Source organism: Pristis pectinata, chromosome 5, assembly GCF_009764475.1.
Source record: "Pristis pectinata isolate sPriPec2 chromosome 5, sPriPec2.1.pri, whole genome shotgun sequence".
In the NCBI taxonomy this organism is placed as follows: Eukaryota; Metazoa; Chordata; class Chondrichthyes; order Rhinopristiformes; family Pristidae; genus Pristis; species Pristis pectinata.
The window spans coordinates 6,698,734-6,718,905 of NC_067409.1; the positions used below are offsets into that span (position 1 = coordinate 6,698,734).

General features: G+C 43.5%; 1 protein-coding gene across 1 annotated transcript in view; it reads left to right on the forward strand.

The window, feature by feature from the left end:
* Positions 1-20,172, forward strand: part of dlec1 (DLEC1 cilia and flagella associated protein) — a gene marked incomplete at its 3' end in the record, with an annotated part of 153,270 nt that overhangs the window by 21,773 nt on the left and 111,325 nt on the right. The window contains exons 6-9 of the mRNA XM_052016127.1: positions 4,789-4,905; positions 10,173-10,357; positions 11,323-11,534; positions 15,770-15,854. Coding sequence (XP_051872087.1) covers positions 4,789-4,905; positions 10,173-10,357; positions 11,323-11,534; positions 15,770-15,854 — 599 coding nt within the window. The remainder of the gene's footprint in view (positions 1-4,788; positions 4,906-10,172; positions 10,358-11,322; positions 11,535-15,769; positions 15,855-20,172) is intronic.

Consider the following 20,172-nt stretch of genomic DNA (forward strand, 5'->3'; position numbering starts at 1 on the left):
TTTAAAATAAAATCGAAGTTTTTAATTCTCAGAAATAAATAACAAAAATAAACTGATATACAACCTGATAGTCTGTGGGCAAAGCACACAGTTTCATAATTTGATTTTGAGATGTTTTCTAATTGAAATGAGGTTGCGTTGGCATGTTATCAAAGTCAAGAACTGAATTGCTGTTGGCAGGAGTCCAGCTGTTTATGGAATTCAGTTGGAAGAGAAACCACAACTGATTGATATGCATTACAGAATGCCATCTCCTCATTCCTACTCATTCACACAAAATGTCCACACGTTTTTGTGACTGGACTGCAGTCTACTCTATCTGTGATTACACTGATGACTAGTAGTGTTCCACTAGGATCGGTGCTGGGACCCTTGTTGTTTGTGATAAACATGAATGATTTGGATGTGGATCAGGGTAGCATGATCAGTAAGATCGCAGATGACATGAAGATCGGTGGAGGGTGGTCTTGGGCTACAGGGTGATATGGATGTGTAAGTGAAATAGGCTGAGAAATGGCAGATGAGTTTAATCCGGATAAATATGAGATGATTACTAATGAGGCTGGGACACAGACCATGAATGGTAAGGTCCTAGGGAGTATTGAAGAACAGAGGGACTTTGGTGTGCAAGTCCAAAGATCCTTGTAGGTGGCAGTGCAGGTAGATACGTGGTTAAAAAAGCAAATGGGATGCTGGACTTCATTAGGTGGGGCATTGAATACAAAGGCGGGGAGGTTATGCTCCAATTTTATAAAACATTGGTCAGACCTCAGCTAGAGTACTGAGTACAGTTCTGGTCACCACATTAAAGGAAGGATTTGATAGCGCTGGAGATGGTGCAGAGGAGATTCACCAGGATGTTGCCTGGGATGGAACAGTTCAGTTATGAGGAGAGACTGGAGAAGCTGGGTCTGTTTTCTCAGGAGTGGAGGAGGTTAAGAAGGGACATAATTGAGATATATGTTTATGAGGGTTACAGATAGGGTAGACTGCAGGAAACTTTCCCCCTTATCAGAGGTGCATAAAACTAGAGGACACAGATTTAGAGTCATAGAGTCATCTAGCACTACAGCACAGAAACAGGCCCTTTAGCTCGTCTCGTCCGTGCTGACCTGCCTAGTCCTATCTACCTGCACCCGGACCCTCCAAACCCCTCCCATCCATGTCCAAACCTCTCTTAAATGTTACAATTGAACCTGCATCTACTGCTTCTGCTGGCAGCTCATTCCACACTCGCATTTAAGGTAAGGGGTAAGAGATTTAGAAGGGATCTGAGGGGGACCTTTGTCACCCAGAGCACAGTGAGTACCTGGAATGCACTGCTGGAGAGAGTGGTGGAAGCAGAGTCACTGACAGTATTTAAGAGGTATCCATTTGAGCACTTGAATTGTCTTGGCTATGGGCCAAGTGCTGGAAGATGGGATTAATACAGATAGGTGCCCACTGGTTAGTGTGGACATGGTGGTCCAAGTGGCCTGCTTCCATTGGTATTGGTATTGGTTTATTATTGTCACTTGTACTGAGGTACAGTGAAAAACTTGTCTTGCATACCGATCGTACAGGTCAATTCATTACACAGTGCAGTTACATTGAGATAGTACAGAGTGCATTGAGGTAGTACAGGTAAAACAGTAACAGTACAGAGTAAAGTGTCACAGCTACAGAGAAAGTGCAGCGCAATAAGGTGCAAGGTCACAACAAGGTAGATCGTGAGGTCAGAGTCCATCTCATTGTATAAGGGAACCGTTCAATAGTCTTATTACAGTGGGGCAGAAGCTGTCCCTAAGTCTGGTGGTACATGCCCTCAGGCTCCTGTATCTTCTATCTGATGGAAGAGGAGAGAAGAGAGAATGTCCCGGGTGGGTGGGGTCTTTGATCATGCTAGCTGCTTCACCAAGGCAGCAAGAGGTAAAGACAGAGTCCATGGAGGGGAGGCTGGTGTCCGTGATGCACTGGGCTGTGTCCACAACTCTTTGCAGGTTCTTGCGGTCCTGGGCAGAGCAGTTGCCGTACCAAGCTGTGATGCATCCAGATAGGATGCTTTCTATGGTGCATCGATAAAAGTTGGTGAGTGTCAAAGGGGAATTTCTTTAGCCTCCTGAGGAAGTAGAGGTGCTGGTGAGCTTTCTTGGCCGTGGTATCTACATGATTTGACCAGGACAGGCTATTGGTGATGTGACTCTATGTCTCAATGCAGCAAACCCAAAAGGCCAATTTAAGAAGAAGTGACAAACTCCTCCCTGACCCCACACACCACGCTACCCCAGTAAATGCCAGTCCCAACTGCCAGTAAAGGGGACAGGTAATGCAACCAATTCTGAAAAGAGATTTTTTTTCCTTTAGTTATAGGAAAGTTATGGACCAAGTACAGCAATAGTGCTCTGCACAGGACCACCACTGAACACAGTAGATACATTTGAGAGGATGAGGAACCATTTAAAAATGTTTCAAGATGCAACCTTTGTATTACTCTTCTTAATTTTGTCCCTTTCCCTCCCCTGTTCCTGTGGCAGTTGATACTGTGCTATTCTGGTGCCTTCCAAAACTTTATCCGTAAGGGCTCAAATTGACAATTTTTTTTTGCCGTAGGTGAGCGGAAGTTAGTTGAATTAGTTGAAGTGTACCCATTTCCAAAATACGGGCTGAAAGCACTTACCACCAGGCTCAAGGACAGCTTCCATCCTGCTGTTAAGACTATTGAATGGTTCCCTAGTATGATAAGATGGACTCTTGATCTCACAATCTACCACATTACACCCTTGCACTTTGTTGTCTGCTTGCACTACACTTTCTCTGTAACACCTTATTCTGCATTCTGTTACTGTTTTCCCTCGTACTACCTAAATGCACTGTTGTAATGAAATGATCTGTACGGATGGCACACAAAACAAAGTTTTCACTGTATCTCAGTACACGTGACAATAATAAACCAATTTACCAATTTACTGGGTGCCACTGGAAGATACAACAGTCCTCAGAGACCTGCATGTTTGCAAATGATAGGATAAAGATGATGAAAGCAAGTCTCTCGTAATTCACACCTCAGTGCTGTGCTGGGTGTGGCATTGTTTCAAAGCAGGGGTCTTTTGCCCCTAGAATAATAAAATCATAAAGCACAGAAATGGGCTCCTTTGTCCAACTCATCCATAATGTCTATCTACACTAATCCCATCTGCTTGCATTAGGTCCATATTCCTCTTCTCCTTTCCTATCCAAGTATATGTCGAAATGTCTATAACTGTATCTGCCTCTACCACCTCCTCTGGCAGCTCGATCCAGATAGCCACTATCCTCTGTGTGAAAAATCTACCCCTTGAATCTCCCTTAAATTTCTCCCCTCTCACCTTAAACCTGTGCCCTCTAGTTCTAGACTCCCCTGTGCGGGGAAAAAGACTCTGACAATCTCTCCTATCGATGCCTCTCATAATTTTATAAACCCCTATAAGGTCATCCTTCAGCCTCCTACATTTCAGTGAGAATAAAACCAGCCTATCCAATCTCTCCTTATAACTACAGCCCTCCATTCCAGGCAACATCCTGGTGGTTCTCCTTCCTGTAGCAACCAGAACTGTACCCAAGGTCCCTCTGTACATCAACGTGCATAAGGTCACTGCTGTTTACTCTATATATCCTTTAACTTCCCAAAATGCATTATCTCACACTTGTCTCTTTTCTTTCTTTTTACAATATTTTTATTAATTCCACAAAGAAAATACAGAGTATATGAATCTCTAGAGTATGAATATGAATATAGAGTACATGAAGATAAAATACTACTAAATACATTGTGTTAAATCATACTGAAATCACAATACCCTATATTAGTAATCAAAAGTGATAATTAATTAATAGCGAATAAATTGGAATAATTTTATTATTAAAAAAAAATCTAAACCCACTACCAGGACCAAAGCTGTTTGGTTTAAAAAAAGAAAGACAGGGAAAAACCCTTAACACATGATATCAGCCAATATCTGTACTTTAGCCACCAGATCAAAGGTTTTGAAAATAGTTCAAAAAAGGTCCCCACAATGTTTGAAAGTCTCAGTTAGATTCAGAAATCGAACAATGGATCTGCTCTAAATTTAAGTATGACATAACATCCCGTAACCACTGAACATGAGTAGGCGGAGTAAGTTCCTTCCATTTAAGCAACACAGCCCTCCTGGCTATAACACTCGCCTCAATTAAATTCCATCTGCTACTTCCCCGCCCAGCTGATCAATGTCCCTCTGTATCCTTTTTATCTAGGTCTCCAACAATTTTTTGTGTCGTCTGCAAACTTACTAATCAGACCACCTATATTTTCATCCAGGTCATTTATATATGTGACAAACAACAAAGGTCCCAGCACTGATCCCTGTGGTACACCACTCATTTCAGACCTCCGGTCAGAAAAAAACTCTTATCTCTGCTTCCTATAACCAAGCCAATTTTGGATTCAATTTGCCAATACACCTCAGATCCCTTGTGCCTTAAAATTTGTATCTGGCCAAAACTTAATTCCAGATTAGTTTTACTAAAACCAATAGTTATGTTGCTCTTGTGGGAGCTTGGTGTGTGAAATATGGACATTGTGTATCCTACATTATAACAATGAGTACATTTGTATTTAATTAGATGTACAGCTACAATATAGCCTTTGTATTGGATTAAGTTAGTCATTGTGATTGAGTTCTAGTGTAACATACAAGAGGAAAGAGTTAGAAGGCACTGACTGCTGCTGGTTGCTTTAGACCAGGTATCATCTACGCTGCTAATCTTTCTTACTTTTCTGTTTCCTTGTAGAGAAGTCCATATTTATGTGTTGCATAGACAATGAGCTACTTAAGAAGCACAATTTAATCGTTCCTGAGGATTATATCACAGAGAAGCCTGTGATCAGAAAAGCGTCAATACCTACAGGTAAAGAACAATGGTTTTCTCTGGGACTGACCATACCTAATGGTAGCAAAATATTTTCAAAGTTGCTTCCTGACATCTTCCCACAACAGCTGCCCTGCCCCACCACACAAATCACTTATGTTTGGGTGTGCTCTGTCTTAATTTTGGTGACAGACCTGAATAATATTTGTGTCCTGACCTTGCTGAATATTTGGGCTGTGGTAAAGGCTTACCCATGTGATTCACATCACAGAGCAGCAAAAATTCCAGGAGAGTGCATCATAATTTGCTGGGACTTCTGCACTGCTCTGGATAGACTATCTTGAATCATCATTGTTTCCTGCATGTTATGAGAAACCTTGTGCTTGGAAGTTCATTCTGTTAATCCACTCAGTGGTTTACTGAGATGCCAAGTTTGTTGTCGTCAGTACCAAGACACAGTGAAAATCTTTTGTATGTTTGCGTGCAGACAGATCATTCCATACATAACTACATGGAGGTAGTACAAAAGGAAAACAAAACAGAATTTAGAATACAGCCATTAAGCTAGTATTCATTCAACACCACTCAGTATGAAAAGCAGTGACTCTGGAGACCTAGTAGTAGTGTGTTTCATGTTGCTCCTGATGCTTCAAAAACAAGTTCTGGACATGCAAGATAAAGCTGTCAAATCCTCTCCATTACATGTTGACTGATGCACCAAGGCTAATCTTCCTCTTCTATCTACTCTTCCATTCCTCTCCCTATGAGTAAACTGCTGGGACAGAAAAATTCAGGGATCATAAGGGTAAAATTAATTTGGGAACTTCCTAACCTCCTCAGGCATTCGAAACGAGTCCAGCAGATCACAAGGGCCAACTGTTCTTTATGAAAATATTTATCTTTAAACGGTGTGATATCTGGCCCATTCATGAGTGTTAACATCCACAAATGTCTCGCCACATTTTGGTGATTATTCTTGCTATTTTTTAACTTGAGAATTTTCTAATTAATACTTAAGTCTCATTAAGCAAATAGATTCCATGATATCTAACTTTTATATTCTATTGACAAAAAGGTGCTCATCTGAAATTACTTGAACAATTAAAGTAATATAATGTAAAAGTCCTCTTGGTGCCTTGTACCACATTTACAGGTGAGAATTATAACAATTTTGGTGTTTATACTACTGTTAAGATAAACCTTTGTAAATCATTAGTTAGGCCAAGCTTAGAATGTTGTGTCCAGTTATGAGCTCCATACTTCTCACCAATCTGGACCAATAAATAATCTGCTGGAGGAGCTCAGTGGGTCAAGCAGCATCTGTGGAGGGAAAGAAATTGTCATTATTTCGTGTTGAACCCCAGGATTGATGTAGGGTTTTGACCTGAAACGTCAGCAATTTCTTCCCCCCACTGATGCTGCTTGACCTGCTGAGTTCCTTCAGCAGATTGCTTGTTGTTTGTTAGGTCAAATACCTATTCCTATTACCCCCATAAACCTCCAAATTCTTCCTTTTCAAGAATTTGTCCTATTCCCTTCCAAAAATTTCTATTGGGTCTGTTAACATCATCCTTGCAGGTAGCACATTCAATCTAGCATAAAAAATTCTCCTCATCTGACCTCTTTGTTTTTAATTATGTTGAATTTTTCCACTTGTTACTGACTTTCCTACCTTTGGAAAGAGATCCTCCTTATCGTTATCATGTATGTTAGAAGTAATGCTTGAACCCTGATAGGAACCACTAACCAATGAAGGACCCTTGTCTCCCACCACAAACTCTGCTCCCAAGTCACTGATACCAATCAGCTCCACAGCAACATTCTGATATTGTGTACGTTCTTTGAACTCAAGGCCACACATCCACACCATCATTAAGGTTGACAAATTCCCGTACCACTCTTATCTCAGCTCATCTTCTGTTTAAAACCTTGTATATGGGCACTGCACCTGACTATTCTAACGCAGTCCAGGTTTGTCTCCATTATCCTCTTCCCCAAACAATTGACATCATCCAGAATGCTGCCAAATATGTCCTAACCTACAGCATGTCCCCATATCCTAAATTCTCCCCTATGTCTTCAAATGCCTCTGTGGCTTTGCTCTCACATCCTCACAACTCCCTAGGGGAAAGACTGAAAAGTGACCTGAGGGGAAATGTTTTCACACAGAGGCTGGTGGGTGTATGGAACAAGCTGCCAGAGGAAGCTGTCGAGGCAGGAACAATTACAAAGCTTAAGAGACATTTAGACAGGTACATGGATAGGAAAGATTCAGAGGGATATGGGCCAAACACAGGCATATGGAACTAGCTCAGATATACATCTTGGTCGGCATGAGCAAGTTGAGCCGAAGGGCCCGTTTCTGTGCAGTATGACTCTATGACTCTATAACTTACCCTTCCTATCTCAGTAATCTCCTATAGACATCTGAGGTATCTGTGCTCATCCAGTTCTGTGCTCTTGAGCATCCCTGATTGCACTCTCTCCACAGCTGGTAACCATGCCTTCAGTTGCCTCGACCCTAAGATCTGGAATTCCCTCCCCAAACTACTCTGCCTCTTTACTTCTTTACCCTCCCTCCTTAAAGCTTGCTTCCTCAATTAAGCTTTTCGTCACCTGTCCTCATAAATCCTTTTGTAGCTTGGTGTCAAATTCTGATATATAACATTTCCCTGAGGCACCTTGAGCTGTCTGACAACATTTTAGGTTCTACATACATAGTGGGTCGATGGGGCTTACATCTGGGCCGTACAGCTCTATAATTCTATGTATATAAGTTGTTGTTATTATACACAAATCGCAGTTGTGTTGGTTTGGAAATTGGCGCACCTGGGGGGGAGTGCAGAATATACTACTAGAACAATTCAGAATCAGAATCAGAAATAGATTTATTATCACTGACTTAAATGATGTGAAATTTGTTGCTTTGCGGCAGCGGTACAGTGCAAAGACATAAAATTACTATAAATAGTGCAAAAAGAAGGAATAACGAGGTAGTGTTCCTGGGTTCATGGACCGTTCAGAAAACTGATGGCAGAGGTGAAGAAGCTGCTCCTGAATCACTGAGTGCATATTATGTGCAGTTACTCTCAGTGCAACTGCTCTGTCCTGCTATTTACAGATCTTCTTTAAAAGATTAGTTTCAAGTTATCTCCCTCCTATCTTATGTAGTCCCTGGGGTCAAGGATGATATCCACTCCAGTTCTGAGGCATCTGATGAATCTTACCCCTTGTATGATGGTGGCATTGAATTGCACAGGCACCTGATTGAAACCTGTGTTCTGTTTTTGAATTGTGATCACTTCTTAAATGCAGCTCTTAATAAATCTCTTTTAAGATGTCACAAAGCAAACATTCCAACACTTACCAAGTTAAAGAAATGTTTGGGAATGGGTTTAACTGAGTGAGAGTGGTAGACCTGTTGACTAAGCTTTATAGACAAGCACGCTAGTGTAGCAGTTAGCATAACGCTATTACAGAACCAGCGATCGGGGTTCAATTCTGGCTGCTGTCTGTAAGGGGTTTGTACTTTCTCCCCGTGATTGCATGGGTTTCCTCCGGGTGCTCCAGTTTCCTCCCACATTCCAAAGATGTACTGGTTAGGAAGTTGCGGGCATGCTATGTTGGCGCCAGAATTGTGGCGACACTTGCGGGCTGCCCCAGAGCATTCTACACAAAGATGCATTTCACTGTGTGTTTCAATGTACATGTGACTAATAAAGAAATCTTATCTATCTTACCTTAATATTCTCAAACTTTATTTCTGGTTCAGCCTATCCTGTTGGGAAAGATATTTCCCCAAGGGAGGATGTGAAAATTCAGAGCCTGAAATAAGCTGAGGCAATCCCTCAAACCCTGTGCTTAGCCACAGAATAACACCCTCAGTAGATTATGTGCATGGTGCATCTTGCTTAGGCTTAAGACAGGAGATAAGGTCTACAAGACTCAGTACATTAAATCTGCAATGAGCTTTCATTTGAAGAAATCTTTCTCCAGTTTTATCTATGGCAAATGCTAAGGAAAATAAGAAGTGAAATAGAACTGTAGATTATGAAGTGGCTGGCTCAGCGCAACCTGGACCAGACTGTCAATATTCTTGGTTACTATTGGTGCATGGTTCACAGATACCAGAAGGAAAAGATATAAGTTATGATAATAGTTATTTTTTGTTTTGATAGAGGGTCTTTAGCCTGAAATATGAACCCTTGTTTCTCTCTCCACATATGTTGCCTGACCTGCTGAGTGTTTCCAGCATTTTCTGTTTTTATTCAGGGTATCTAGCATCTGTGGTGTTTTTTGATTTGCATTGACGGAGGTGCCAACAGAGAGGGTGGCGAGGGGTTCTTATTTGGAGATGATTGGTGGGGGTGTAAATGGGAGGAGACAAATGAAAGCAGAGGCAGCAAAGGAAAAGTAAGGAGAAAAAGTGCTGGAACTGTGAAACACATTGTCGATACTGGAAAGATGAAATGAGAACAGTGCTGGAAATGCACAGCAGGTCAGGCAGCATCTGGGGGGAGAGAAACTGAGTTTTAATGGAGACACATGAGACAGCACTTGCTGGAATCTGGAGCAAAAAATGAGCTGCTGGAGGGGTCAGCGGCCATCTATAGAGGGAAATGGACAGTTGACGTTTCAGGTCGAGACCCTTCATCTAGAACATAGAACACAGGACAGTACAGCACAGAAGCAGGCCCTTCGGCCCACCGTCTGGGCCCAACACAAATTACAAAATCTCTTCTGCCTCCATATCCCTCCATTCCCTGCATATTTATGTGTCTATCTAAAAGCCTCTTAAACGCCTCTGTCATATCTGCTTCCACCATTCCTCCTGGCAGCCAACGACAGGCACCTACCACTCTGTGTAAAAAATCTTGCCCCGCACATCTCCTTTAAACTTTCCCCATCTCACCTTAAATGCTTGCCCTCTAGTATTTGCCATTTTGACACTGGGAGAAAGATTCTGACCGTCTACCCTATCGATGCCTCTCATAATTTTATAAACTTCTATCAGGTCTCCCCTCAGCCTCTGACGCTCCAGAGAGAACAATCCATGTTTGTCCAAACACTCCTAAAAGCTCATACTCTCTAATCTAGGCAGCACTTGGACCCTTAATCCCCCTAGTCCAGTTAGAGTTTGACCTTTTATCAGAACTAGTTGGGGTTCTGGGGAACTCCTCTTCTTCCTCCCACTCCCTCTCACCTAGAACAGAGCTGGTGATCTCCTTGTCCTCACCTTCCACCCCACCAGCCTCAATATTCAATGAATCACGTTTCATAATTTCCACCGTTTTGTTCTTCTTCAGGAAAATCCACAGTCCATTATCCAGAACTAACAATCAGCTTCAAACAGCGCATTTCTCGGAGCCCAGTGGATGACGGTTACTCAGGCATGAGCCCACCTAAGGATCCATGGACCTGGCAGGCAGACAGATCATCCTTAACTTTACCTCCTGACGAATCTGCGAGTTTGAAAAAATCCAGCCTTCAGGTATGTCTTTCAGCATAACGCATGGATGTTGGTTGGAACTGTAATCCTCTGCTTGGAATCAATTGCTATTTTCAGAGGAAGCAGGATTACTGAAGCCCATTTGGCTCAAGGATGAAGTCCGTCTTAGTCAGTGAAGTCAGCGAGTAAAGGAAGGTAATTGGTAATTGGTTTGTTATTGTCACATTACTGAGATACAGTGAAAAGCTTTGTTTTACATGCCATCCATACAGATCATTCCAAACATAAGTACGTATAGGGGAGGGGCTTGGAGGGTTTTGGGCCAAATGCAGGCTAGCAGGGAGGATGCTGTGGGCCAGTTGGGTCGAAGGGCCTGTTTCCATGCTGTATTACTCTATGACTCTATATGGCTCTACATCGAGGAAGTACAAAAGGAAAAACAATAAGAGAATGCAGAACCTTGTGTTACAGTTACAGAGAGAGTGCAGTGCAGAGAGGCAATAAGGTGCAAGGACCATAATGCCAGTCTGTTCAGGTCTGGGAGTCGAGTCAGTAGATCAGTCGCTCCAGGTGGTTGGAAGATCGCAGACCTGTAAGCAGATTTAGGAGAACACTGTTAGTAATTCTTAAAGTCATAGAACTGAGATTTAAAAGAGCAGAACGATTATAATAGATGTAATGAATAGACCTGCTGAGAGCAGTTTGCAAAGAATTGCCGTGCGTGAGCACCATTGTGGTTCAGTTCCTATTTTGAGCTGATGAGGGGTATTGCAGCTTGATGGTGGGTGGGTGTTTGGCCACATTGAGCCTCCTTTCCCTGACTGTGGAGGGGAAAATGCCCTTAGATGTATTTTGTGTCCCCTGTTATTGTCCTTCTAGGTGGTAGAGGTCATGCATTTGGGATATGCTTAATGTCGTTCAGTTTTCACAAGGTGAAATGACGGAATAAATAACAATGATGTCAATTTCTATCTCTTCACCTAACTGTGAGTTCCTTCTTTTGAAAGGAGGAGAAGTCTAAGAAGAGAATTTGGAGGGATGAGCTGCCTGTGGCCGATCGGATCCAGGCACGGGATGATATGGTGAGGTTCGAGAGATGTCACAACTTCCTGAAGAACCCACGCTATCTGCCCCCTCATCAGGGAGGCAAATCGCTCATCATTCCTAAGAAGAAAGTGGAGAAGATGGTTGGTGATAGAAAGATATTTGTCGAGGAAAGGTACATAGCCCTTAATTTAGTATTAGAGTTCATTTCCAAGGAACATCAGGAATGTTACGTTAAGCTTATACGGAACCTTGGTTAACCACATTTGTGTGTGGTTCAGATCTCCATCTTAAGGCAAAAGTCACTGTAAAGGGTGAGAAGAGATTTTATTAAGGCGATACCAGAAATGAATGGGATGGAACATTTCCCTCTGGAGAAGAGATATTTAATGTTATATCAAGGTTTGAGTTATAGAGCGCTAGAGAGATACAGCATGGCCCTTAAGCCCATCGAGTCCACACCAAGCATCAAACACTCATTTTACACTAATTCTGCATTTAATCCCATTTTTATTCTCCCCACATTGTTTTCAACTCTCCCTGGAAACTATCACTCACCTACACACTAGGGGCAATTTATAGTGGTCAATTAATCTGCCAACCCTTATGTTTTGGGATGTGGGAGGCAACTGGAGCACCCGGGGGAAACCCATGCGGTCACAGGGAGAATGTGCAAACTCCACACAAACAACACACAAGGCCAGTAATGAACTGGTCCCGATGCAGGGTTTTGAACCGAAACACCGATAATTCCTTTCTTCCCACAGATGCTGCTCAACCCACTGTGTTCCTCCAGCAGATCGTTTGTTGCTCCAGCTTCCAGCATCTGCCGTCTCTTGCGTCTCCCTTGGAAGGATGGGATTGCATGGACAAGTTGGGTTGAATGGCCTGTTTCCATGCTATGACTCTCTGATTATAACTAAAAAGCAGTGGAAATCTGCAAATCTCTTCCCCAACAAGTTGTGTATAATGGGAGTTGTGTTTGGGACTGGATGCTGCTCCACATAGCGACCTGGTGGCCAAAATGACATTACACTTTGTATCCTGCTTAATGATATTCCACAGTGAACTAATTTGTCATAGTGTTATTGGTGCTGCAGACCAAAAGCTCACAGGTACATATCCTTCTGTACTTTAAAAAAGGCATCCACTCGGGCTGCATGCTGCTCTGCTGTGAACTGGGCAGCATGCACTGGGAACCTGGTGTGGATACCTGTACTTCACAGGTAGAGGCTCTCCCAGCAATGGGCTTGGTATGGAGAGGCTGCCCGTGAAGGCTGATATTGGAAGGGCTGGGGTGTGTGGTGAAGCCGCACAACGCTGAGATGTGGGGCTCAGGCCTGCACACTCAGCAGTGATCTGTGGCCATTGAGGCTGATATCACAGAGGAACCTCTGGGCTGGGGAAACCTGCGCCACCAGGCAAACATAGAGGGAGACTGCAGTTCCCATCATAGAACATAGAACATAGAAAACCTACAGCACAATTCAGGCCCTTTGGCCCACAAAGCTGTGCTGAACATGTCCCTACCTTAGAAATTGCTAGGCTTACCCATAACCCTATATTTTTCTAAGCTCCATGTACCTATCCAAAAGTCTGTTAAAGGACCCTATCGTATCCGCCTCCACCACCATTGCCGGCAGCCCATTCCATGCACTCACCACTCTCTGAGTAAAAAACTTACCCCTGACATCTCCTTTATACCTACTCTCCAGCACCTTAAACCTGTGCCCTCTTGTGGCAACCATTTCAGCCCTGGGGAAAAGCCTCTGACTATCCACATGATCAATGCCTCTCATCATCTTATACACCTCTATCAGGTCCCCCCCTCATCCTTTGTCGCTCCAAGGAGAAAAGTCCAAGAGGAGGTGATGGGGGGCACCATATGATCTGGGAGGATCTGTCGAAACTCTTTCCCAGGGCACCAATGCTCAATACAATAGCATGGCTTTAAGGTAATGGGTGGGAAGTTCAAGGGAGATGTCAGAGGGAGGTTTTTCACCCAGAGAGTGGTTGGTGCATGGAATGCGCTGCTTGGGGTAGTGGTGGAGACTGATACGTTGTTCAAGTTCAAGAGATTGTTAGATAAGCATATGGAGGAATTTAAGATAGGAGGATATGTGGGAGCAAGGGGTTAGATAGTCTTAGGCGTGGTTTGAAGGTCGGCACAACATGGTGGGCTGAAGGGCCTATATTGTGCTGTATTGTTCTATGGTTCTATGAAACATGGAGCAGGTGCTGCAGGACCTTAATATGGCCCACGCTCACCATGTTGGCCAGGGTGCAGCTCTGAGCCCCACATTTCAACGATGGCCCCACTGCTCATGCAAGTTATTACTCAAGACCAATTTTTCCCTTGTGAGATTTTTAGCCTTTCATTGCTGGTTCTTGAAACAAATGCCAGGTGTCTGGTCTACCACTTGTCCTTGCTACTTTGCATGCCCTACTTTTCGATTTCTCGTTATCCTCCTCCCTGGGAAGAAGACCCTGTCTATGCCCCTCATGTTCCTATATACCTCTATCAGGTCACCCCTCAATCTCCTATGTTCCAGTATATAGGATTCACTGTATCTCCTGCTGGATTCACACAATCTCCTACCAGATCCTAGAAATAGGAGATTGAGATGAGATGAGGTATCTTAATTATTCACATGTACATCGAAACACACAGTGAAATGCATCTTTTGCGTGGAGTGTTCTGGGGGCAGCCCGCAAGTGTCACCACACTTCCGGCACCAATATAGCATGCCCACAACTTCCTAACCCGTATGTCTTTGGAATGTGGGAGGAAACCGGAGCACCCGGAGGAAACCCACGCAGACAACGTACAAACTCCTTACAGACAGAGGCCGGAATTGAACCCAGGTTGCTGGCGCTGTAATAACGTTATGCTAACTGCTACACTACTGTGCCTTTCAGGGGTGACCTGATAGAGGTATATAAGATCAAAGTCCTAATCTACGCAACCTCTCCTTGTAACTCAGGCCCCTAAGTCCAGGCAACATCCTGGTAACACCCCTGGCTGAGGGGTGACCTGACAGAGGTAAATAAACTTTTAAGTGGCATGGATAGGATAGATAGTCAGAATCTAATTCCCATGGTAGGGGTATCAGAAACAGGAAAGCAAAGATTTAAGGAGAGTGGAGAGTTTTAAAGGGGATTTAAGGGGAAAGTTTATACACAGAGGGTGGCTGATGTCTGGAACCCACTGCCATAGGAGTTTGTGGAGTCAGATACAACAACTATGTTTAAGGGACATTTAGACAGGTATTTAAATAGGCAAGGCCTATTTAATAGAGGATATGGACCTAACGTGGGATTTGTATAGCTGAGCAAAAAGGTCGGCATGGACATGGTGGGTAGAAGGGCCATTTCTGTGCTATACAACTCTACGAATCTGCGGTGATATATCATAAACATGTCTGCAGTCTTCTCTGATTTTACTACATTATGATAACTGCCCCGGCAAAGCTATTGATGTAGCAGTTTACATTTGAAAGCATTCATATTAAAACAGGACAAAAAATTGTGACAGCAGGAGTAAAGTTTATCAACAGAAAGTGGGCACATTGCACATGGTTTTTAATAATGATGTGTACATGTATCAAATGATAACTGCGTGGGAACATTTCCTCTCCCGGAGTCCAAGTTTAAAGATGCAGAGCACCACCATGTTAGTAAAGAGAAGCAGTTCTTGGGCTTTTAAGAAAACCTGAAGGTCACAAGAGGGAAAGCCAGAGTCCTCCACAACGATGAGATCTTGAGAATCATAGAATCATAGAACAGTACAGCACAATACAGGTCCTTAGGCCCACAATGTTGTGCCGACCTTTAAACCTCATCCTCCCACATATCCGTCTATTTAAATTCCTCCATATGCTTATCTAGCAATCTCTTGAATTTGACCAATGTACCTGCCTCCACCACCGTCCCAGGCAGCGCATTCCACGCCCCAACCACCCTCTGGGTAAAAAGCCTTCCTCTGATATCTCCCTTGAACTTGCCACCCATTACTTGAAAGCCATGCCCTCTTGTATTGAGCATTGGTGCCCCGGGAAGGAGGCGCTGGCTGTCCACTCTATCTATTCCTCTTAATATTTTTTACACCTCTATCATGTCTCCTCTCATCCTCCTTCTCTCCAATGAGTAAAGCCCGAACTCCCTTAGTCTCTCCTCATAATGCATACTCTCTAAACCAGGCAGCATCCTGGTAAATCTCCTCTGCATCCTTTCCAATGCTTCCACATGGATGAGGCAGAACACAAAGAGACAGGAAAAGATGTTAAAGCTGATGAAGTATTTGCCTCACCCGCTGCATTTCTCAATAGAAAAATAATAAAGTATAAGAGACAAGAATCTTGAGAAGTTTAGGATGATTGATGTATAATATTGCTCCTTTTTGTTGTATAGTGACCCCAGTGAACCTATTCCGGTTTTTCTGGCAAATCCACCGATTATTCTGTTCACAGACTATAAAGTGGGTCAAGTGTATGAGGTAAGTTCAAGTGTTGTCAGTAAACTCAGTAATGTGCAAATCTACTTCAATTAAACTTGTTAATTTGTTTTCCTGATACAGAATCTGAGATCTATCCTGTTTTGATTTATGGGTTTTGAATGTTATGAGGATGGATGTTATGTCCTGTAGAGGACCCAATGAAACTGGGAATGATGACAAGTATTAGACATTCAACCTAAGATCCAGAGAACCAGATTGGTCCCACTTTATACCAAGCTATTATTTCCAGAACAGGTACAGGCCCTTTGGTCCATGATGTTGTGCCAAACTAATTAAACTAGTAATTGAATGCCTAACTAAACTAATTCCTTCTGCCTACACAATGTCCATATCCGTCTATTCTCTGCACATTCATAGATAGATAGATAGGTATTGGTATTGGTTTATTATTGTCACTTGTACCGAGGTACAGTGAAAAGCTTGTCTTACAAACCGATCGTACAGGTCAATTCATTACACAGTGCAGTTGCATTGGGTTAGTACAGAGTGCATTGATGTAGTACAGGTAAAAACAATAACAGTACAGAGTAAAGTGTCACAGCTACAGAGAAAGTGCAGTGCAATAAGGTGCATTATTTATTAGTCGCAGGTACATCGCAACACACAGTGAAATGCGTCTTTTTACGTTACTGAGAATGTGCTGGAAGCAGCCCGCAAGTGTCACCACTCTTCCTGCGCCAACATAGCATGCCCACAGCTCCTAAACTGTACGTCTTTGGAATGTGGGAGGAAACCAGAGCACCCGGAGGAAACCCACGCAGACACGGGGAGAACGTAGAAACTCCTTACAGACAGCAGCGGAATTGAACCCGGGTCACTGGCTCTGTAATAGTGTTACGCTAACTGCTACACCACCGTGCCGCCATTCATGTGCCTATCTAAGAGCCTCATAAACTCCCCTATCATATCTGCCTCCAGCACCACCCCTGGCAGTACATTCCAGGCACCCATCGCTCTCTGGGTGAAAGAAACTTGCCCCGCACATTTCCTTTGAACCTACCCCCTCTCACTTTAAATGCATGCCCTCTAGCATTAGACGTTTCCACCATGGGAAAAAGACACTGCTGTCTACCCTATCCTAATCTTATAAACTTCTATCAGGTCTCCCCTCAGCCTCTGCCGCAGCAGAGAAAACAACCCAAGTTTGTCCAACCTCTCCTTATATCACAGTTGCCATGGCATTATTTAAGTAAGGACCATGGCTTTATTTAAATATTATAAAATATATTCAAGTAATGCTGACTTCTTTTTCCCAGATACTCAGGCTGAAATTGACCTGGGTTCTCCCCTTTCCTATTATCTGTTTCTGTTTAATAACATATTTTCCTTCAATATGTCATCGGAGAACGTTTTTTTCTTTCTCTTACATGATGTTTATGTAAAGCTGAATGGGAACTATCGATGCAGCTATTTACCTTTGAAAACATCCACACAAAAGCAGAATGAAAAATTGTGACAACAGGAGTGAAGTTTATCAATGGGAAGTGGGCACTTTGCACATGGTTTTTAATGACGTGTAACAACTACATGGGAACATTTCCTTTCTCAAAGTCCAAAGATGTAAGATGAGATGAGATATCTATATTAGTCACATGTACATCAAAACACACAGTGAAATGCATCTTTTGTGTAGGGTATTCTGGGGGCAGCCTGCAAGTGTCACCACGCTTCCGGCGCCAACATAGCATGCCCACAGCTTCCTAACCCGTACGTCTTTGGAATGTGGGAGGAAACCCGAGCATATGGAGGAAACCCACGCAGACACGGGGAGAACATACAAACTCCTTACAGACAGCGGCGGGAATTAAACCCGGGTCACTGGCGCTGTAAAGCGTTACGCTAACCGCTACACTACCGTGCCTGCCCACACACCACCGTGCCTGCCCAGAGCACCACTAAGTTAGAAATGTGTGCGGTATTGGAGCATTGTGTGCAGTTTTGGTCACTACGCTATAAGAAGGATGAGATTGTGTTGGAGAATTCACCAGGATGTTCTCCCTCTGCCCTTTTCTCTTCCTCGTCTGCTTCCACCCTTCGCCCTCCTGCCTCTGTCTCCCAACTCCACCCCTCCCCCTTCCCCACCTGGCTCCATCTGCCCATCATGCTTCACCCCTCCTTGGTCCACCTGTCATCTACTGGCCCCTGTCTCAACCCTCCCCCTCTCTTCTTTATACTGGCTATAAACTCTCCACTCAGTCCTGATGCAAAGTCTCAACCCACAGATACTGTTCGACCCACTGAGTTCCTCCAGCAATTTTTTTTTGCTCCAGATTCCAGCATCTCCAGTCTCTTCTATCACCAGGATGTTGCCTGGATTGGAGGGCTTTAGCTATGGTAGGGAGAGATTGAATTGGGTGGGTTTGTTCTCTCTGGAGCAAAGGAGGCTAAGGGGTGACCTGAACACGGAACGTAAAATTATAAGAGGCATGGATGGGGATAGACAGTTAGAATCCTTTTCCTATAGTAGGGGTATTAAAAACAAGAGGGAATTAGTTTAAGGTGAGAGGAGGGAGTTTTAAAGGGGATCTGAGAGCATAGCTTTTTCTTTACACAGAGAGTTGTTGATATCTGGAACGTGCTGCCAGAGGAAGTCATGGAGTTAGACACAATCACCGCCTTTAAGTACGTGATAGCCAGTATAGAGAGGGGGAGGGTTGAGACAGGGGCCAGTAGATGACAGGTGGACCAAAGACGGGTGAAGCATGTTGGGCAGATGGAGCCAGGTGGGGAAGGGGGAGGGGTGGAGTTGGGAGACAGAGTAGTCAAGTTCAGACAAGCATTTAAATAGGCAAGGCATAGAAGGGTATGGACCTAGTGTGGGCAAATGGGATGTGTAGATGGGCAAAAAGCTCGGCATTGGGCCAAAGGGCCTGTTTCTTTGCTGTACAACTCTATGACTCTAAGAGTAGTAGACCCTGGGCTTTTAAAAACCTGCTGCTTGCAGGAAGGAAAACCAGAGCCTTCACAAAATTCATTATCAATGGTAAAGGATCAGGGATGTCTTGCTGCAATTGTACAGGGCTTTGGTGAGTACTGTATGGAGTTTTGATCTCTTTATCTGAGGAAAGAGGTTCTCTCCCTGGAGAGTTCAGCAAAGGTTCACCAGACTGATTTCTGGGATGGCAAGACTGTCATGTGAAGACAAATTGGATCTATTAGGCTTATATTCCCTAGAATTTTGACAACTGAGTGGGGATCTCATAGAAAACTAAAAAAAAATTGAGCAGGATTGGACAGATTAGACTCAGGAAGGATTTTCACGATGGCAAGAGAGTGCAGAACCAGGGTCACAGTTTAGGGTTAAGGGCTAAACCATTTATAATTGGGATGGGAAATTTCTTCTCCCAGAGAGTGCTGAACCTGTGGAATTCTCTACCACAGAAATCCATTGAAGCCGAATAACTAAATATACGCAAGAAGGAGTATATCTTTTTCTTAGGTTTGAGGGATCAAAAGGCTATGGGAAGAAAATTGAAACAGGGTACTGAATTTCAGTGATCAGCTATGTTCGCGTTGAGTGGCAGAATAGACTCAAAGGGTCCAATGGTTATTCCTGAAACTATTTTCTATATTTCCATGTGATAAGAAAGGAAAGTGTAAAAGGAAGTTCTACAATACAAGCTTTCATTAAAGAGAATGTTGTGCCACAACATCGAAGTAGAACAGTATAGCCAGGGACTCTGTCAGCACTGTTAGATAAGATGAGATCTTTATTAGTCACATGTACATCGAAACACACAGTGAAATGCATTTGTGCGTAGTGTGTTCTGGGGGCAGCCCGCAAGTATCGCCACACTTCCGGCGCCAACATAGCATGCCCGCAACTTCCTAACCCGTACGTCTTTGGAATGTGGGAGGAAACCAGAGCACCCGGAGGAAACCCATGCAGACATGGGAAGAACATACAAACTCCTTACAGGCAGCAGCGGGAATTGAACCCAGGTCGCTGGCGCTGTAATAGTGTCATGCTACCTGCTACACTACCATGCCTACTTATAAACCTGAGTCAACATGTCTACCACTCTCACTCACTTAAACCCATTCCCAAACATTTCTTTAACTTAGTAAGTGTTGGAATGTTTGGTCTGGGATATTTTAAAAGGGATTTATTAGGAGCTGCATTTAAGAAAAGATAAGATATCTTTATTAGTCATATGTACATCGAAACACACAGTGAAATGCATCTTCTGCGTAGAGTGTTCTGGGGGCAGCTCACAAGTGTCACCACACTTCCGGCGCCAACATAGCATGCCCACAACTTCCTAACCCGTACGTCTTTGGAATGTGGGAGGAAACC